The sequence below is a fragment of the Anabrus simplex genome, chromosome 1 (genome assembly GCF_040414725.1).
Source record: "Anabrus simplex isolate iqAnaSimp1 chromosome 1, ASM4041472v1, whole genome shotgun sequence".
In the NCBI taxonomy this organism is placed as follows: Eukaryota; Metazoa; Arthropoda; class Insecta; order Orthoptera; family Tettigoniidae; genus Anabrus; species Anabrus simplex.
The window spans coordinates 402,928,287-402,945,991 of NC_090265.1; the positions used below are offsets into that span (position 1 = coordinate 402,928,287).

Consider the following 17,705-nt stretch of genomic DNA (forward strand, 5'->3'; position numbering starts at 1 on the left):
TAATTAAGGTACAGCCCCAGCATTTGCCTGGTGTGAAAATGGGAAACTACGGAAAACCATCTTCATTGCTACCGACGGTGGGTTTCGAACCCACTATCTCCCGGATGCAAGCTCACAGCCCCGCCCCTAACCGCACGGCCAACTCGCCCGGTGCACCTTAATTAAGACCACGACCGCTTCCTTCTACTCCTAGTCCTTTCCTATGCTATCGCCGACATAAGACCTATCTGTGTCGGTGCAACCTAAAGCCAATTGAAAAAAAAAACTCAAATTATTACAGATTATAATAATATATGCGGTTGAAATGACTGATACGCAATGAAGGGGGTGGAAGCGGTAGAATGCATCCATACCATCTCCTGTCCATCGTAGGAGGGCAATTAAAAGGGTCTTCAATCTTTGGAGTGTGAATGGCAACCACAGGCCCCTCAGCTGCGTATGGCTTTGCATCACTTACTGGTGCCAATCTTTTCACTTTCAACTTTCCTATCCGAAATTCCTTGGTCAACACTTGCCCTCTTCCCACCCCGACAGTTTCCGATGCCTAAGAAGTGTTTAAATTTCATGCCCTTCGAGGCCCTTCGCTTTTACTCCCGATACTTTCATTCTTCGAAGGATTGCATCTCTTCTTTTCCCCTCTGATTAGTGTTAATAGAGGATGCTTGCCTAGTTCTCCTTTTAACACAACAATCACCATCAATATCGCCAGAAAAAAAGTGTTTCAGTTTCTGCCGTGTTGAGTAGCTAAGACCTCTGCCTTCTGAGTTCAAATTGAAGGGTCCGATCCGGCTCGATCCGTGGTATTTGAAGGTGCTCATATAAGTCAGCCTCGTGTCGGTAGATTTGTTTCCTCGTAAAAGAACAAAATGCTGCAAAGACAGTGTCTCGGACAACTGTGAAAGTTGTAATGGGTGTATAACATCATGTTTCAACTTCTACCAGAATAGACAACCAAGAACACTTGATCTATGAGACATCCGTAAGACGCCTCACGAATTCATTAGCTGACGAATGAAATACATCCACAATCCCATTAATTTCATTCAGAGAAAAGAACTGTATAAACCAAGAGTGTCTCAATCAGGCTCTTCAGTAAGCGGAAGGCTATAATTTGCTGTTGCGGGAAGAAACGTAACTTATATTTGTAGTAACCGGAGTAAATTTTAAATTGTTTCCTTTAATACATCGGATTTCTCCAGTACTTGTTTGAGATGGGAGATGTAGTGGGCGCTGCCAATATCTCCCAGTAAGGTGCAGATAGTGAAAGGCTGGCAGTACTCTGCTAGCTCTCCAACATGCTGGTCCTCGTACGTGGCTGCTGTGCGGCGCTGCTCGTCACATGTAAGTACCACTCTCACTAACACTACCGTATTGTTTATTATATATAGGCTAGGAGCATCGCGGCCATCACTCCTTGTCCTTTGATCACAATTTTAAATCATGCAACACATAAGGAGCAATTTCTCAGAACCTATTGAAGTTACACATTTAATTCTTTTTACATGCATGTCATCTGCTTGAATTGGCATTATGCGGCATCTGCGTTCCTAAATCTTGCCCTCCACTTCACTCTGTCTGCAGCGTCGGATACAGGGGCGAAACGAATGCGGTGCGGGCCAAACTAAACATTCCTCCTCCCCCCCCCCCCCCGTCACAAACAAAATGTAAATACATATGGATAACTAATATAAATTGAATTACAACAGGTTGAAGTAATTAAATATATTGTAAAGTTATATAAAACTGTGGATTATTCGTTATCGTAAGATTATTAAAAATAATGTATAATAGGTTTTCTTTGACTGCCTCCGTGGTTTAACGGCTAAGTTGCTGAGCTGCGAACCACGAACCATTTAGACGTTCTTCTTCTTCTTTATCTGTTTACCCTCCAGGGTCGGTTTTTCCCTCGGACTCAGCGAGGGATCCCACCTCTACCACCTCAAGGACACTGCCCTGGAGCTTCAGACTCTGGGTCGGGGGATACAACTGGGGAGGATGACCAGTATCTCGCCCAGGTGGCCTCACCTGCTATGCTGAACAGGGGCCTTGTGGGGGATGGGAAGATTGGAAGGGATAGACAAGGAAGAGGGAAGGAAGCGGCCGTGGCCTTAAGTTAGGTACCATTCCGGTATTTGCTTGGAGGAGAAGTGGGAAACCACGGAAAACCACTTTCAGGATGCTGAGGTGGGAATCGAACCCACCTCTACTCAGTTGACCCTCCGAGTCTGAGTGGACCCCGTTCCAGCCTGGGCCTCCGGGGGTGGCAGCTAATCACACTAACCACTACACCACAGAGGCGGTCTTAGATGTTCTTACTTAACTTTAATTGGTTTCATTTTTCAGTAACTATACTCTGTAATCGATAACGACGTATCGGTTATAATAATTTATTCGAATACGAAAAAAACAAGAACAAAATTAAATAAACACTGTTCAAATGAAAAATGAAAAATATCAAACCGCTTAACTGATAAACCTAGTCGATTATTCACTTCGCGCAGGGAGAACTCAGTCGAAACAGAGTTGAGCGATTGCTACTACACAAATTTCTTGTTGGAATTATACATTGTTGTGGAATAAATGTGTGTCAAAAGTTAAATCTTCAGCAAAATGTGTGCATAATACGATTTTGGGAGCACTGCACATCAACGAAACATCACTTCCTAACTAAAATATAACTTGTTATCAATATTTTAATTGCTATAATTATTTTTCAATAATTTGATGCAGGTCTTATTGTGAGGAGCATGTCGCGGTGTTGCGAGGGACGGCAAGGACAAGCTTTGTTTACAGCCGTGATGTGTTGCACTCGGTACAATAAACTGCTGCTAGGTGCAACCAAGTGACGATTCCTCCATGTACATTTTGTATTAAAAAAAAAAAAAAAAAAAAAAAACTATTTCGACTGATTCTACAAAACCGCCCTGATCATTTCCGTGCAAAGTAATATTAGGATATATACTGAGGTGTCTGCGGGGCCCCTTAAAGGCCCGGGCCCGCCTACATTGCAGGCCCTAACGTTACGCTCCTGGTCGGATGGTTCGATGCCTATGTTTCTCATATCTTCCGGCAGACAATCCAGCCAGCGCTTTTTCAGCCGTCCTTGGGGTTGCCGTGCGTCAGGTCTAACTTAAGTGCCCGTTTTGCAGTGGATTCTCCAGTGGAACTCCTAACGTCCATTTAAGCATCCTCATCTGCATCACATGAAGGGTCTGCTCATTCTTCTTTGTCACAGGCCAACATTCCGCCTATAGACTGCTACTGGGCTTATATTTTCTGCCACCGAGCTCGATAGCTGCAGTCGCTTAAATGCGGTCAGTATCCAGTATTCGGGAGATAGTAGTTTCGAACCCCACTATCAGCAGCCCTGAAAATGGTTTTCCGTGGTTTCCCATTTTCACACTAGGCAAATGCTGGGGCTGTACCTTAATTAAGGCCACGGCTGCTTCCTTCCCACTCCTAGCCCTTTCCTGTCCCATCGTCGCAATAAGGCCTATCTGTGTCGGTGCGACGTAAAGCAACTAGCAATATATATATATATATTTTTTTTTTTTTTTCTGCCGCCAACTTGTTCTCAGAAGGCCAGTGCTTCTATAATCTAAGCCAGTGGTATTCAAACTTTCTCGTTGGTGTACCCCCAAATCCAATTGTTCTACCTTCGTTCCCTCGAAGTACGAGTATACTGCGATTATACCTAACAGAAGTCCGGCTCCATGGCTAAATGGTTAGCGTGCTGGCCTTTGGTTACAGAGGTCCCGGGTTCGATTCCCGGCAGGGTCGGGAATTTTAACCATCATTCTCTGGCACGGGGGCTGGGTGTATGTGTTGTCTTCATCATCATTTCATCCTCATCACGACTCGCAGGTCACCTGGCGAGCCAAACATGTCCTCGGACACTCCGGGCACTATAAGCCATACGACATTCCATTTACCTAACAGAAATAATCTTCTGACGCCACTTCAACCCTCCAACTCTTGCTTGGGCGTCTAGTACCCTATCATGGTCAGTTATTATGTGGGAGCCAAGACATCTAAATTTTATTTTATGCCTTCATAATAACTAATACTTCTAAACTTCAGAAAACAGAATAATGAAATAATAATAATAAAGAAATCCTAACCACTATTCAACCTTCCATTCATACTGACATTCACACAAGCTGGTTATATATTTAATAGCTAATCTCGGCAATACCGCTTAAAAGAGGCTAAAAAGGTGCAGTTCCTAACACTGACTGGAAGGGAATTCCAAAGTCTTGCACCAGACAATTGAAAGGAGCTGTTATATGATGATGAGCGATGCACAGGTATTACGAGTGCAGTAGTCGATCGTGTGTTACGTTCATGAGAGGATGAGAGTAAATTAAACTTTGAGGATAAATACTGGGATTCTGATTCATTCAACAAACAAAATAGAGTTGCAATGTAAAGATATCGTAGTTTATCGATTTTTAACCAGGAGAGTATTTTATAGCAGGAGGAAAATTTAATTGAAAATATAAACGTAATGCACGAGTTCATTGCCCTCTGTTGGCTTGAAATTGAAATTATTTAAAAAACACAAAATTACTTTTTATCCTTTTTAATTTTTTAAATAACTTTCTCAGGTTTTGTCTGATAAAAATCTCTAATGTATATCACTAACGTATCATTTCAGCATATGTATGACAATAACATATTTTCTCTGATATTGTTGCATGGCGCATTACAAACGAACTGAAAAATGCTACTTAGGTATCTTTATTAAAGGATTCACTTAAAGGAAACCGCTGTTAAAATCACAGCTTTAGTGCATGGATCATGTGTTTCAAAAAAAATAATTAAAATGGAGTTGGGATATTAATATATTTTATACACCATCCGTAAACTTTGGTATTCCCTGTCATCTTAACAGAGTGCAAGTGAAGAGCCGTTTTACTATTACAACAGACCCCGTTCCTTAGGTGGGCCCCAATTCTTTTATTTCTTAAAAGAAAGAGGAACCTAACATTCAGTATCCAATATGGACCGTTTAAAATGTTGGACTATGTAACGCCCTTTTTCTAAACTTTCATTACTAAACAATGAATGAAGAAATTGTATATCATAGGTACGATTAAACTACCTTACTTTCATAAACATTGAACCTTAGATTTTACTAAATATCAACTTTTATGGCCTGATATATTGAGATTTGAATATGTGGAAAAGTCACTTTGTAATGTTATTTTAGTTTTCAATATCACTTTCACATGCACCAATGAAATTACAGTACTTGGGACTTTAAAATCAGTGCGTGGATTATTATTATTATACGTTTGAAAAATTCAGAATCATAGAGACTTCACATATCTCTTCCTGCGGGAGACGTAAGAAACTGCTGATTCGGCTATGTGCATGACGACGTCGGCTACTCTGAATTGTTAGGTGGCCTATACATGCGTAGTCTGTTATCTTCCAATCATCTTGTGATAAGGGTTTGGAAAGTTCCCTCAGGACTTTTCCTTGTGTAAGCTCAGAACACACTGCTGGAATGAGAGTACGGCCCCTGTCTGCACGTGCAATACCCGAAAGAGGTTCTTTTAATGATCAGGATCAGCCAAAGGGTGCAGGTAGTAGAAGACCTGTCCAGTACTGTCCACGAACTCAGGACTGTGAATCTCCATTATATGCGGCGCATATCAACTGAATGTGTACATAGAAAGTGGGCGCTCTACATTACCCCTTCTTATTCTTATTTTTCTTTTTACACCGCTTATCCAACATCCTAGTGGGTTTGCAGGTACGAGAAGTTAAGCACCTGTCGACTCGGGGCCTGTTTTACGGTCAGGTGCCCTTCGTGACGTCAACCCTCTACCCTGTTGTGTAGTTCAGTGGTGGTTGGTAGTATGAGTTGTGTAAAAATTGTTGGTCACAAGGATAATGTCCAGATAGGAGAGGTGAGTAATACTAAAGAAGTATTAAAATTTACCTATGATAACAATGACATTTACAGTAAGATACAAAAGTTGAAAACTAGAAAAGCAGCTGGAATTGATAAGATTTCTGTGGATATACTAAAGGCAATGGGTTGGGATATAGTACCATATCTGAAATACTTATTTGATTATTGTTTGGTTGAAGGAGCTATACCAAATGAATGGAGAGTTGCTATTAGTAGCCCCTGTGTATAAAGGAAAGGGTGATAGACATAAAGCTGATTACAGGCCAGTCAGTTTGACATGCATTGCATGTAAGCTTTGGGAAAGCATTTTTTCTGATTATGTTAGACATGTTTGCGAAATTAATAAATGGTTTGGCAGAAGGCAGTTTGGGTTTGGGAAAGGTTACTCAGCTTGTAGAATTTCAGAAAGATATAGCAGATATCCTGGATTCAGGAGGCCAAATGGACTTCATTGCGATTGACCTATCTAAGGCATTTGATAAGGTAGATCATGGAAGACTACTGGCAAAAATGAGTGCTATTGGACTAGAAAAAAGAGTGACTGAATGGGTGGCTATATTTCTAGAAAATAGAACTCACAAGGGGGCATTCTCTACTCGTCACCACCGATTTCGCTCAAATTTATAGAACATACAGGGCTTGGCTAGAAATAAAAGGACCCGAAATGGGAACTCCAGATGGCCAAGCGTATAGAAAATGAAAATAATAAAAAAAATTGACGCGGTTCTCGCACCGTATAAGCCACTTACGTTAGCACGCACGCCGAGCAGTTGTTGGTGTGGCGGTAAGAGCTCAGACTGGTAATTCGATGGTCGTGGGTTCGACTGCCCGTGTGGAGACTGGTGTTTTCTGTCAAATTTTATATTATTCATTTTCCAATTACGCAAAGAGGTGAGTAATTCATTTTATTTATTTATACGCAAAAGGCATAGGAGAGGTAAGAAAAAAAAAAAGGATTTCATTGTCATTGCCTACCTGCGCCAAGAATCTATTGTTTGTGAACAGCCACCAGGAGCAACCTTCACTTGTCAGGTGAAAACTAACCTTGCAGCGAAAAGACTGTTCACGTTTATGGCACATTCCCCAAGGAGGGGAGATAGCCAATAAAGGAGAAAAAAGAAGAATTTCTGTTTGAACACGTCGGGAAAGTTCGCAACTTCAAATTTTCTACAATTGTGCGCTCATTAAAAAAAAATGACGTCCTGTATGCCTTTTGCATAAGTAAAATAAATTGAAATAAATGAATGATTTAAAAATTGAGAAAAAACTTGTCCACACGGCGAGTCGAACCCACGACCATCGTATTACTAGTTCAAGCTCTTACCGCTACGCCAACTACTGCTCGACATGCGCACTAACGTAAGGGGCTTATACGGTGCGTGAGCCGCCTCAACATTTTTATTTTTACTTTTATTTTCTATACGCTTGGTCATCTGGAGTTCCCACTTTGGGTCCTTTCATTTCTAGCCAAGCCCTGCATGTTCTATAAATTTGAGCGAAATCGGTGGTGACGAGTAGGGAATGTCCCCTTGTCAGAGAATTAGAGTAAGCGTAGCTTTATCTGACCCTGTAATAATTAAGAGGGGAACTCCTCAAGGCAGTATTATTTGACCTTCATGTTTTCTGATATATATCAATGATATGCGTAAAGCCAGGCTGAGTGGCTCAGACGGTTGAGGCGCTGGCCTTCTGACCCCAACTTAGCAGGTTCGATCCTGGCTCAGTCCGGTGGTATTTGAAGGTGCTCAAATACGTCAGCCTCGTGCCGGTAGATTTACTGGCACGTAAAAGAACTCCTGCGGAACTAAATGCCGGCACCTCGGCGTCTCCGAAAACCGTAAAAGAGTAGTTAGTGGGACGTAAAGCAAATAACATTATTATTATTATTATTATTATTATTATTATTATTATTATTATTATTATTATTATTATTATTATTATTATTATTATTATTATTGATATGTGTAAAGAAGTGGAATCAGAGATGTGGAATCAGATGATGTTATTCTGTACAGAGTAATAAATAAGTTACAAGATTGTGAGCGGCTGCAGGGTGACCTCGATAGTGTTGTGAGATGGACGGTGGGCAATGGTATGATGATAAACAGGGTTAAAATTCAGGTTGTGAGTTTCACAAATAGGAAAAGTCCTCTCAGTTTTAATTACTGCGTTGCTGGGGTGAAAGTTCCTTTTGGGTATCATTGTAAGTACCTAGGTGTTTATATAAGGAAAGATCTTCATTGGCGTAATCACATAAATATGATGGTTAATAAAGGGTACAGATCTCTGCACATGGTTATGAGGGTATTTAGTGGTTGTAGTAAGGATGTAAATGAGAGGCCATATAAGTCTCTGGTAAGACCCCAACTAGAGTATGGTTCCAGTGTATGGGACCCTCACCAGGATTACTTGATTCAAGAACTGGAAAAATCCAAAGAAAAGCAGCTTGATTTGTTCTGTGTGGTTTCCGACAAAAGAGTAGCGTTACAAAAATGTTGCGAAGTTTGGGCTGGGAAGACTTGAGAGAAAGGAGACGAGCTGCTCGATTAAGTTGTATGTTCCGTGCTGTCAGTGGAGAGATGGCGTGGGAGGACATCAGTAGACGAGTAAGTTTGGATGGTGTCTTTAAAAGTAGGAAAGACCACAATATGAAGATAAAGTTGGAATTCAAGAGGACAAATTGGGGAAAATATTCATTTATAGGAAGGGGAGTTAGGAATTGGAATAACTTACCAAGGCAGATGTTTATTCATTTTGCAATTTCTTTGCGATCATTTAAGAAAAGGCTAGGAAAACAACAGATAGGGAATCTGCCACCTGGGCGACTGCCCTAAATGCAGATCAGTAGTGATTGATTGATTGATTGATTGATTGATTGATTGATTGATTGATTGATTGATTGATTGATTGATTGATTGCAATTACGAAGAGGTGTGAATTAAGACAAACACTCAGTTCCCGAGTCAGAGAAAATAACCAGATGTGGCTAAAATCTAAGAATCAGCAGGGAATAGAATCCCGGACCCTCTGAACCGAAGGCCGCGATACTAACCATTCTACCAATGAGCCGGACATATATTACATTATTGTACTGTATCTCTAGAATTGTCTGGAACCGGAATTGAAATTAGCTTGTGTTAAATCATGGTAGACCTACATATCAATAGCCTGATAATAAATAATAATAATAATAATAATAATAATAATAATAATAATAATAATAATAATAATAATAATAATAATAATAATAATAATTTCAACAGTACCGTTTCTTGATATGGGATCGGGAATGGGGTGAGATGAATTTCTATGCTACGTTTTAGGGCCAGATGCCCTTCCTGACACCAGCCGACGTCGGAGTTCGAAACCACGCGTCTCCCGACGCATATAATAATAATAATAATAATAATAATAATAATAATAATAATAGAATGTTTAATGTCAATTCGATTAGTAGCTCTGTCTATTTGAAGAGACGTCGAAGTGTCAGAATACCGGGCGAGTTGGCCGTGCGGTTGGAGGTGCGCGGTTGTGAGCTTGCATCCGGGAGATAGTGGGTTCGAATCCCACCTTAGTTAAGGCCTCGGCCGCTTCCTTCCAACTCCTAGGCCTTTCCTATCACATCGTCGCCATAAGACCTATCTGTGTCGGTGCGACGTAAAGCCACTAGCAAAAGAAAAGTGTCAGAATTTTGGTCTCAACAGATTTTCTTTAACGTACCTGTATATTTACTGACGAAAGGGATGAAATACTGTAATTTGAATCAAGGTCGTGAATCCCGGTCAATGCTTATAGGATTTTTGAATCCGGATGTCACGTCCCGGAGATTTGGAGCCTAGATAAAACTGTAGGTTTTAGTAGGTTATGACTTAAGATCAATAGTCTCGTAAAACACCGAGTTTTGCTTAAATTTACTGTCGTGGTTCTTTCAGAATTAAGTAGGCCTACTCTTCCATGCCAATATATAGTACTGAGATTCGATCCCACAACCTTGAGTGAAGGAAGCGAGCGCGTAACCTCTTCACTACCAGTCTAATACCCTCGTAGATACGTGTTATAAGGAGCATAGCTATGAAGCCAATTTTATGAATTTTAATACTAATGAACAGAAATGGAGATTGAAAGATTAAATATAAAAATAAATGTAATATGATAGATGTTTTTATTTCCACCTAGTTGAATAACGATCTCCTTTTTTAAATAAATATTTCGCTTTAAAAATTAGAAAGTTTAAAGTTTAGAATGATGAGCTACGCATGTGCCAGTATACTGTAGGATTGTATACGAGTGACAAAGTAATATTGGACTGAGTTGCGCAGATGGAGTAGAGGCTAGAGAAGGATTTTCACCTGACTAAATGTTGATGGACCTGCTTCCATAATCCAGACGAACGGTGTTCGATATGCAGCTCTAGCAAAATTTAAAGACTGATATTTGAAGGACTTAAACACAGGTCACTCTCCAGCGTGGTAACTATTGAAGAGTTATATCATCTGAAAAATTAGTAAACCCGGTCTAAGAATCCGATCAATCCGATCACATGACGCAACACCTTGTTCTGCCAATGCTCGGAAAATGTGGATAAAAAGGGGGAGAGGATCACTGAATGCTTCTGTGATCAATTAGGATTAATAGACTCACAATAACATGTTCGCATTTACCCAAAATGAATATCGCAGTCAGAATGATACTCTGACTTTGGCGTAAATAGAAACGAATCATTCTCCCGTTATCTTGAATCCGTCAAAGAAATATGAAGGTGTGCTTAAGTCACCAGCCTCCAAGTGTAGGGGTAGTATGCCTACCTTTTACTCGAAGGCTTCGGGTTCGTTTCGTGGACAGTCCACGGACTTCAATTCCAGACAGATAGTGAGACCAATTAAGGAGATGTCTGATACTGTAAACAAATACTGGTTCCTGTACTGCGAATTATAATATATCGTCGCTTAAGGAACAATACCGCCTATCTAACAATGCTCTTCCTATACATAATTTTCCTTGCCGGGATGAGTGGCTCAGACGGTTAAGGCGCTGGCCTTCTAACCCCAACTTGGCAGGTTCGATCCTGGCTCAGTCCGGTGGTATTTGAAGGTGCTCAAATACGACAGCCTCGTGTCGGTAGATTTGCTGGCACGTAAAAGAACTCCTGCGGGACAAAATTCTGGCATCTCGGCGTCTCCGAAGACCGTAAAAGTCGGTAGTGGGACGTAAAGCAAATAACATTAATTATAATTTTCCTTAGGACTGGTTCCTCCTACCAGCCCGATGTGAATATACAGTCTATGAGAACAGTTTTCGTTGTGTTCATTTCTGTATGCTTGTGTATGACGTAAAGTTAACCTTACATATACAGTACGAGTATACTTCCCTACAGTGCGGCAGGGTAAGGTTCATTTTCCTTTACACTTAACCATAGGAAAATGAACAAAATGAAAATTGTTCTAATAGACTGCATATCCACATGTGGCTGGGGACGTGACCGATGTTCAGGAACATAATGATAGGAAGGGGATTGTTTCTTAAGCGACGATATACTCACATTTAGGCGTCAGAACGTTCTTCTGGTGATCAGAAACTAGGGGAAGGGAGCATTCTATTTCGTTCTACAGTATTCTACTGGCTACCGCTGTATACGTATGCTATTGGGAAAGGATCAGGAAGTAAGTGCTGCTTATCATTATGACGTACTCCTGGAGTTGAAGTGTAAAACTGTTGCTAGGATGACCAAGAGCATAAACATTGAATCACGTCATTTTATATTTGTCGTCGTGGTAATGAGTGCATCCCATTTCAATAATTATTCGAGAATATACATCCTTCAGTATATACTTCATCATATAGCCTACTTAAGACAGGATTTTTTTTTCGGTTTTAAATTTCGCTGTGTTAATTTTCGTAAGCTTCTGTATAAAGTTAAGAAAGTTAACCTTATATACAGTGTATACCTGTAAGCTTGCATTCGGAAAACCGTGAATTCGAACCGTACCGCTGGTAGGCATGACGATACTTTGCTAAATTTTTCCACATTCACAGAAAACAAATGACAACTTAATTAAGGCCACAACCACTTTCTTGTATTTGCGCACCATCTAAACAAGATCCATGTACACTTAATCACATGAAATTGTTTTTGAAATTCTATCAAAAAGCATATACAGTATATTGAAAGAAGCTTTCCAAGCTAGAAGTCATCTACGACTGGACAGTTTTAATGGTAATGTTATTGTTTTAACATCCCACTGACTACTTTTACGGTTTCCGGAGACGCCGAGGTACCGAAATGTTCTCCAGCAGGAGTTCTCTTACATGCCGATAAATCTACCGACATGAGGTTGGCATATTTGAGCACCTTTAGATACTACCGGACTGAGTCGGGATTGTTACCGCCAACTTGGTCTCAGAAGGCCAGTGCTTCTATAGTCTAAGCCAGTGGTATTTAAATTTTTTGGTTGGCGTACCCCCAAAATCCAATTGTTCTACCCTCCTACCCCCGAAGTACGAGTATATTGCGATTATACCTATAACAAATGATTGTTGCTTGACGCCAAATAATATTAATTTATAATAATTTATCATCATATTCCGCAGATTACCCCGCTTGCTCAGGGTCTCTGCGCGTACTGAAGCATGACAGAGTTGTGGCCGGGTATTTAACATCGCATGCTCTTCTTGACAAAACGGAATTTTAAACTGAAAACACCACCCCAGCTACGCCCGGAATCAAACCACGGTCGCCGCGATGACAGGCAAGCAGCTAAACCGCCACACCATCATGTTACCAAATAATAACAATAATAGAGATGATATAGGCTTTTGGGCTTATGCCGTGTCAAGATGAAAATCTTGACTGTCCTCGAGAAAGGCTTCTAAAACAATGAGCTTTGAATTTAGACGTTACCCAATTGAAGTGGAAATGGTACGTTCATTCGTCACCAGATGGCTCCACGGACGCGGTACAGCGCTAGCGTTCGAAGCGGAAGCTGACGGAACCATCAGAATCAGTCTGAGAGGGTCACATAACATAACAGGCGTACGCACATTGAAGGTATGACATTGACACAAGTCTGGAATGAAACATCTGGCGATGAGGAACGTACGAATTTGGAAAACACCGAAACGAAATAACAATAGTGAAGGGACAGGGACGTAAATCCTTAATGGCTGGCAAACAGGTATTCCTTAATTGATAGCCAGAGTCCCTGTTGATATTGTTAGGATTTCTACGTATTTCCACAGCTTCCCGTATAATCCTGGAACTGTAGTGTCTAGTGTGAGTGTGAGTAAAAGCTCGAGCATCTTGGAACATGACAGCATGACCCGACGATAGAGCGTGCTCAGCTATTGCTGGTATGTTTGGCTGGTTGAGACGAATATTACGTTCATGTTCCGTGATACGAGTATCAATGGACCGGCATGTTTGGCTAATGTATACCTTACCGCAAGTGCAGGGAATTTCGTATACCCCAAGATGTAAAAGTGGGGACAATTTCTCCTTGGTTTTACCCAGTCTGTGAGCAATTTTACTGGCGGTGCCAAACACTGTTTTTATATTGTGTTTGCGGAGGACCTTGGCAGTTCGATCTGTGGTGTTATGAATGTAAGGCAGGTAGGCACTTCTTCCATCTGTGAGCTTTGTTTGGTCGTTTCTCTGGGATGCAGGGCTCTACGAATCTGCAAATCGCTGTAACCATTACCCTTGAGCGTGACTTTGAGTGTGTCCATCTCCACCTAGATGTTTGATGGCTCACAAATTCGTCTCGCCCTCTTGGTGAGTGTCGTGAGAATGCCTTGTTTTTGTGCTGGATGGTGGTGAGAATCTGCATGAAGATAGCGATTTGCGTGGGTAGGCTTACGATAGACGGCATGTCCCAAGGAGCCCTCCAGTTTCTTTCTTACTAGAACATCCAAGAAAGGAAGGCATCCGTCCCACTCCATCTCCATAGTGAATTTAACTGAAGGATGTTGCTGATTTAGGTGGTTTAGAAATAGATGAAGTTTCTCAGGATCTTCTGTCCAGACCACAAATGTATCATCAACATACCTCCATCAAAATGCTCGATGAAGAAATTAGCCACGGGCGAAAGTGGACTTTCCATAGCCACTTCGTCCGTCTGTTCGTAAAAATTCCCACTCCGCAAGAAATAGCTGGAAGTCATGCAGTACAATAATGTGTATTGTATATATATCATCTTCGGGCAAAGGAAACTAGGAGTTAACCTTACAGAAGCAGCCCAAAACTGGGCGGTGAGCAATGGCCGAAGAACTTACTGTTCCTGCCATTTTCAGTGCCTAATGATAGCCCAATTATTCGACCACTGAAGTCTTCTGTCCCCTTCTGGGACAACGCGGCAAGACTTCATAAGGCAGATGGAGAAACGTGGTTTACTCATGAGTAGAATCACGAGGTTTTCATTGCCTAGCAACCATGTGTATACACCACTACAATATTAATAATGCAACTCGCCGGGCTGAGTGGCTCAGACGGTTGTGGTGCTGGCCTTCTGACCCCAACTTGGCAGCTTCGATTCTGGCTCAGTCTACTGGTGTTTAAAGGTGTTCAAATACGTCAGCCTCGTGGCGGTAGACTTACTGGCGAGAAAAAGAACTCCTGAAGGACTAAATTCCGGCATCTCGGCGTCTCAGAAAACAGTAAAAAGTAGTGGGACATAAAACATTATTATTATTATTATTATTATTATTATTATTATTATTATTATTATTATTATTATTATTAATGCAACAATTACTATTGTACTTTATACACTGTTACTGAAGAAAAATTAAAGCGATAAGTGGATTTCGAAACAAATAATTTAAAAAGAGCAATGCAGCATAAGTAAGCATTCCTACATATCTGGTGAATGGGAGGTGCAAACTGACACTCATTTTAGAAAAGTCGACTCTGTGTAATGGTAGACAAAAATACTAAGTCCAAAAAAGATTTTTTATTTATTTTGCAAGTTGCTTTACGTCGCACCGACACAGATAGGTCTTATGGCGACGATGGGATAGGAATGGGCTAGGAGTGGGAAGGAAGCGTCCGTGGCCTTAATTAATTCACATTTGCCTGGTGTGAAAATAGGAAACCACGGAAAACCATCTTCAGGACTGCCGACAGTGGGATTCTAATCCACTATCTCCAGGATCAATCAATCAATCAATCAATCAATCAATCAATCAATCAAGATCTGCATTTAGGGCAGTCGTCCAGGTGGCAGATTCCCTACCTGTTGTTTTCCTAGCCTTTTCTTAAATGATTTCAAAGAAATTGGAAATTTATTGAACATCTCCCTTGGTAAGTTATTCCAGGTAAGTTCACAGTCGCGTGCCCCTAACCGCACGGCCAACTCGCCCGGTGTCTCACCGAAAACAGAAGCTACGATAAATTATCGTACCCCTTGAGACCACCCCGCGAACCACACTTTAAATACCACTGGTCTAAGCCACTCAGCCCCGACAAGGACATCCTTTTACATACATACATACATACATACATACATACATACATACATACATACATACATACATACATACATACATACATTGGCTAAATTGATAATAGAATATGGTTGCCCATTTGTACTTCCTCTTAAAACAATAATCACCACCACCAACAGATACTGACACACTGATTTTCCTTTGTTTGCCTACGAAAGAAATCCGAAGCCATCTCTGTACAGGCTGCAAAGGAGCCTAGCCTGCCTCGTGTAACACTTCAGAATTAGCCTCAAGACTAAATAATCCCTTCCACTTTGTGCAGACTTGGGATTGCGCAAGCTGGGGTGGCAAAAAATCTTGAAACATTCGTGATTTATACATCACATAGTAAAGTACAGTTAAGATGCGTTTAATACTATAAAAATTAAAAGCAGGCTGGCCCCGCGGTGTAGGGATAGCGTGCCTCCCCCTTACCCGGAGGGCCCGGGTTCGATCCAAGGCTATGACAGGGATTTTTACCTGGATCTGATGGGTGGTTCGAGGTCCACTCAGCCTACGTGATTACTAGAGCCCGGATTGTATGTAATTACATATTCTTTTCCCATATACGTAGCTACAAGAAAAACTAAAATGTCGGCGAATCACACTAAAAGGACAATTATTCCAGGAGTTTAAAGTTGTATATTTTTACATATTTCGACGCATAGTAAATATTTTGATAAATATTACAGATTTTAAATATTTTATGCCGTATTTGAAAGAAAAAAACCATTTTTTTCACTAATTTTACATCGATTTAAGTTTTTTAATTAAACGCTTGAAAATAGTTTTAAAATCCTGTACGTCTCTAACATCTAAAAATAATTTAATAATTTATAGCAGGGTATTCTTTCAAAGAATCGCATCCCTTAGCTATGTGGATGGTGCAAGTCTTGGGTGTCTCGAGCTGTCTTTTTCAATATTGCCTTGCACAAACTTAGTCACATTGTTCTCTTCTTTTGTGATCCCTTCGCCAGTCCTCGGTTTAATGCCATATGTCAAAAGCACCTTTTCTCTTTCTTTCTTATTCGGTTATTGCCCATGCTTCACTTCCATAAAGGGCTACACTACATACAAAAGTCTTCAGAAACACTTTTCTAATAAGAATATTTGTGTTTGATGAGATCAAATTTCTTCTATCTCAATAAGGACCTTCCTCACTTGAGCAAGTCTACAATTAAATATTTCTTTTCCAGGCAATTTGAAATACGCGCCATTGACTACATGTCAAGTTAAAAGGTCCCTTTCTATATATAAGAACATCCTAACAGGCAGAAGGCATTCGATGACCGCAGAAAACTTGGAACATTCTTTAGTTATTAACTGCGTCTCCAAATGAAATGTAGAGGTTGAATAACATCTGGGCTTTTAACTTTCTGTTTTGTTTCCTTTCCTGTGTATAAATAAAGCTTAGATATTAAGTTACATATTTTTTATTTATTACATATTTAACTACATATTTTGTCAGGTTCAGCTACATATTTATGTACATATTTCTCTTTTATATGACATATAATTCGGGCTCTGTGATTACAATTCAGGAGTTGACTGACAGGGAGATGGCAGGACCGGTCTTGGAAGCCAAGAATAACGGCCGACAGGATTCGTCGTGCTAACCACACGACACTTCACAATCTTCAGGCCTTCGGACAGAGCAGCGGTCGCTTGGTAGCCCATGGACTTTCGCCACGGGATTTAGTTTGAATAAAAGCAGACTAATACCATACCTCTATACATAATAGTATAAATACACCGAAATAATGACAAAATGATTTAAAGTAGCCTACTAATAGCACAAAAAATTCCATCTTCTTTCGGATTTCAAAGGGTATGGTCTGACGCCATGGTTACCCTGTTCGAGTCCCGTTGGTAGAAACATTTTCGCCATCAGAATGTTGGCCTCCAGGGTAGGAGAGGTAGTGGTATACAGTGTAACCACTAGATAGCGTGCCAGAAGCCTGGATTTAGTTCCAGACCTCTCCGCAGTTTTCGTATGGAATGAGGGCATATGACGGTGCTATTCAGCAACAGTAGGCTATGTGCCGGCACCACGTTTTATCCTTCCCCTCCCTACTATCGTATATCGTGTCATTCATTTCATCTCATGAACTCCTCGGATTAGGCTGACGTCACGAATGGCATCCGGTCGTAAAGACTCGCTACGAAGATACCCCGTAGAGAAACTGAATAAGGGTTGAACATACATGTCATGCTCTTGCACTTGTCATGTGAATCAAAGTACTAAACACTTCATCTTCTTACGGATGTGAGAAGAATATATATTTTTTAAACGTATGCTGTAGCA

General features: G+C 40.8%; 1 protein-coding gene across 1 annotated transcript in view; it reads left to right on the forward strand.

Moving 5' to 3' along the window:
* Positions 1-1,261: 1,261 nt before the first annotated feature.
* LOC137498885 (uncharacterized) overlaps positions 1,262-17,705 on the forward strand; it is a 155,179-nt gene continuing 138,735 nt past the window's right edge. The window contains exon 1 of the mRNA XM_068226593.1: positions 1,262-1,341. Within this exon, the coding sequence (XP_068082694.1) occupies positions 1,296-1,341 (46 nt within the window). The 5' untranslated portion in view covers positions 1,262-1,295. The remainder of the gene's footprint in view (positions 1,342-17,705) is intronic.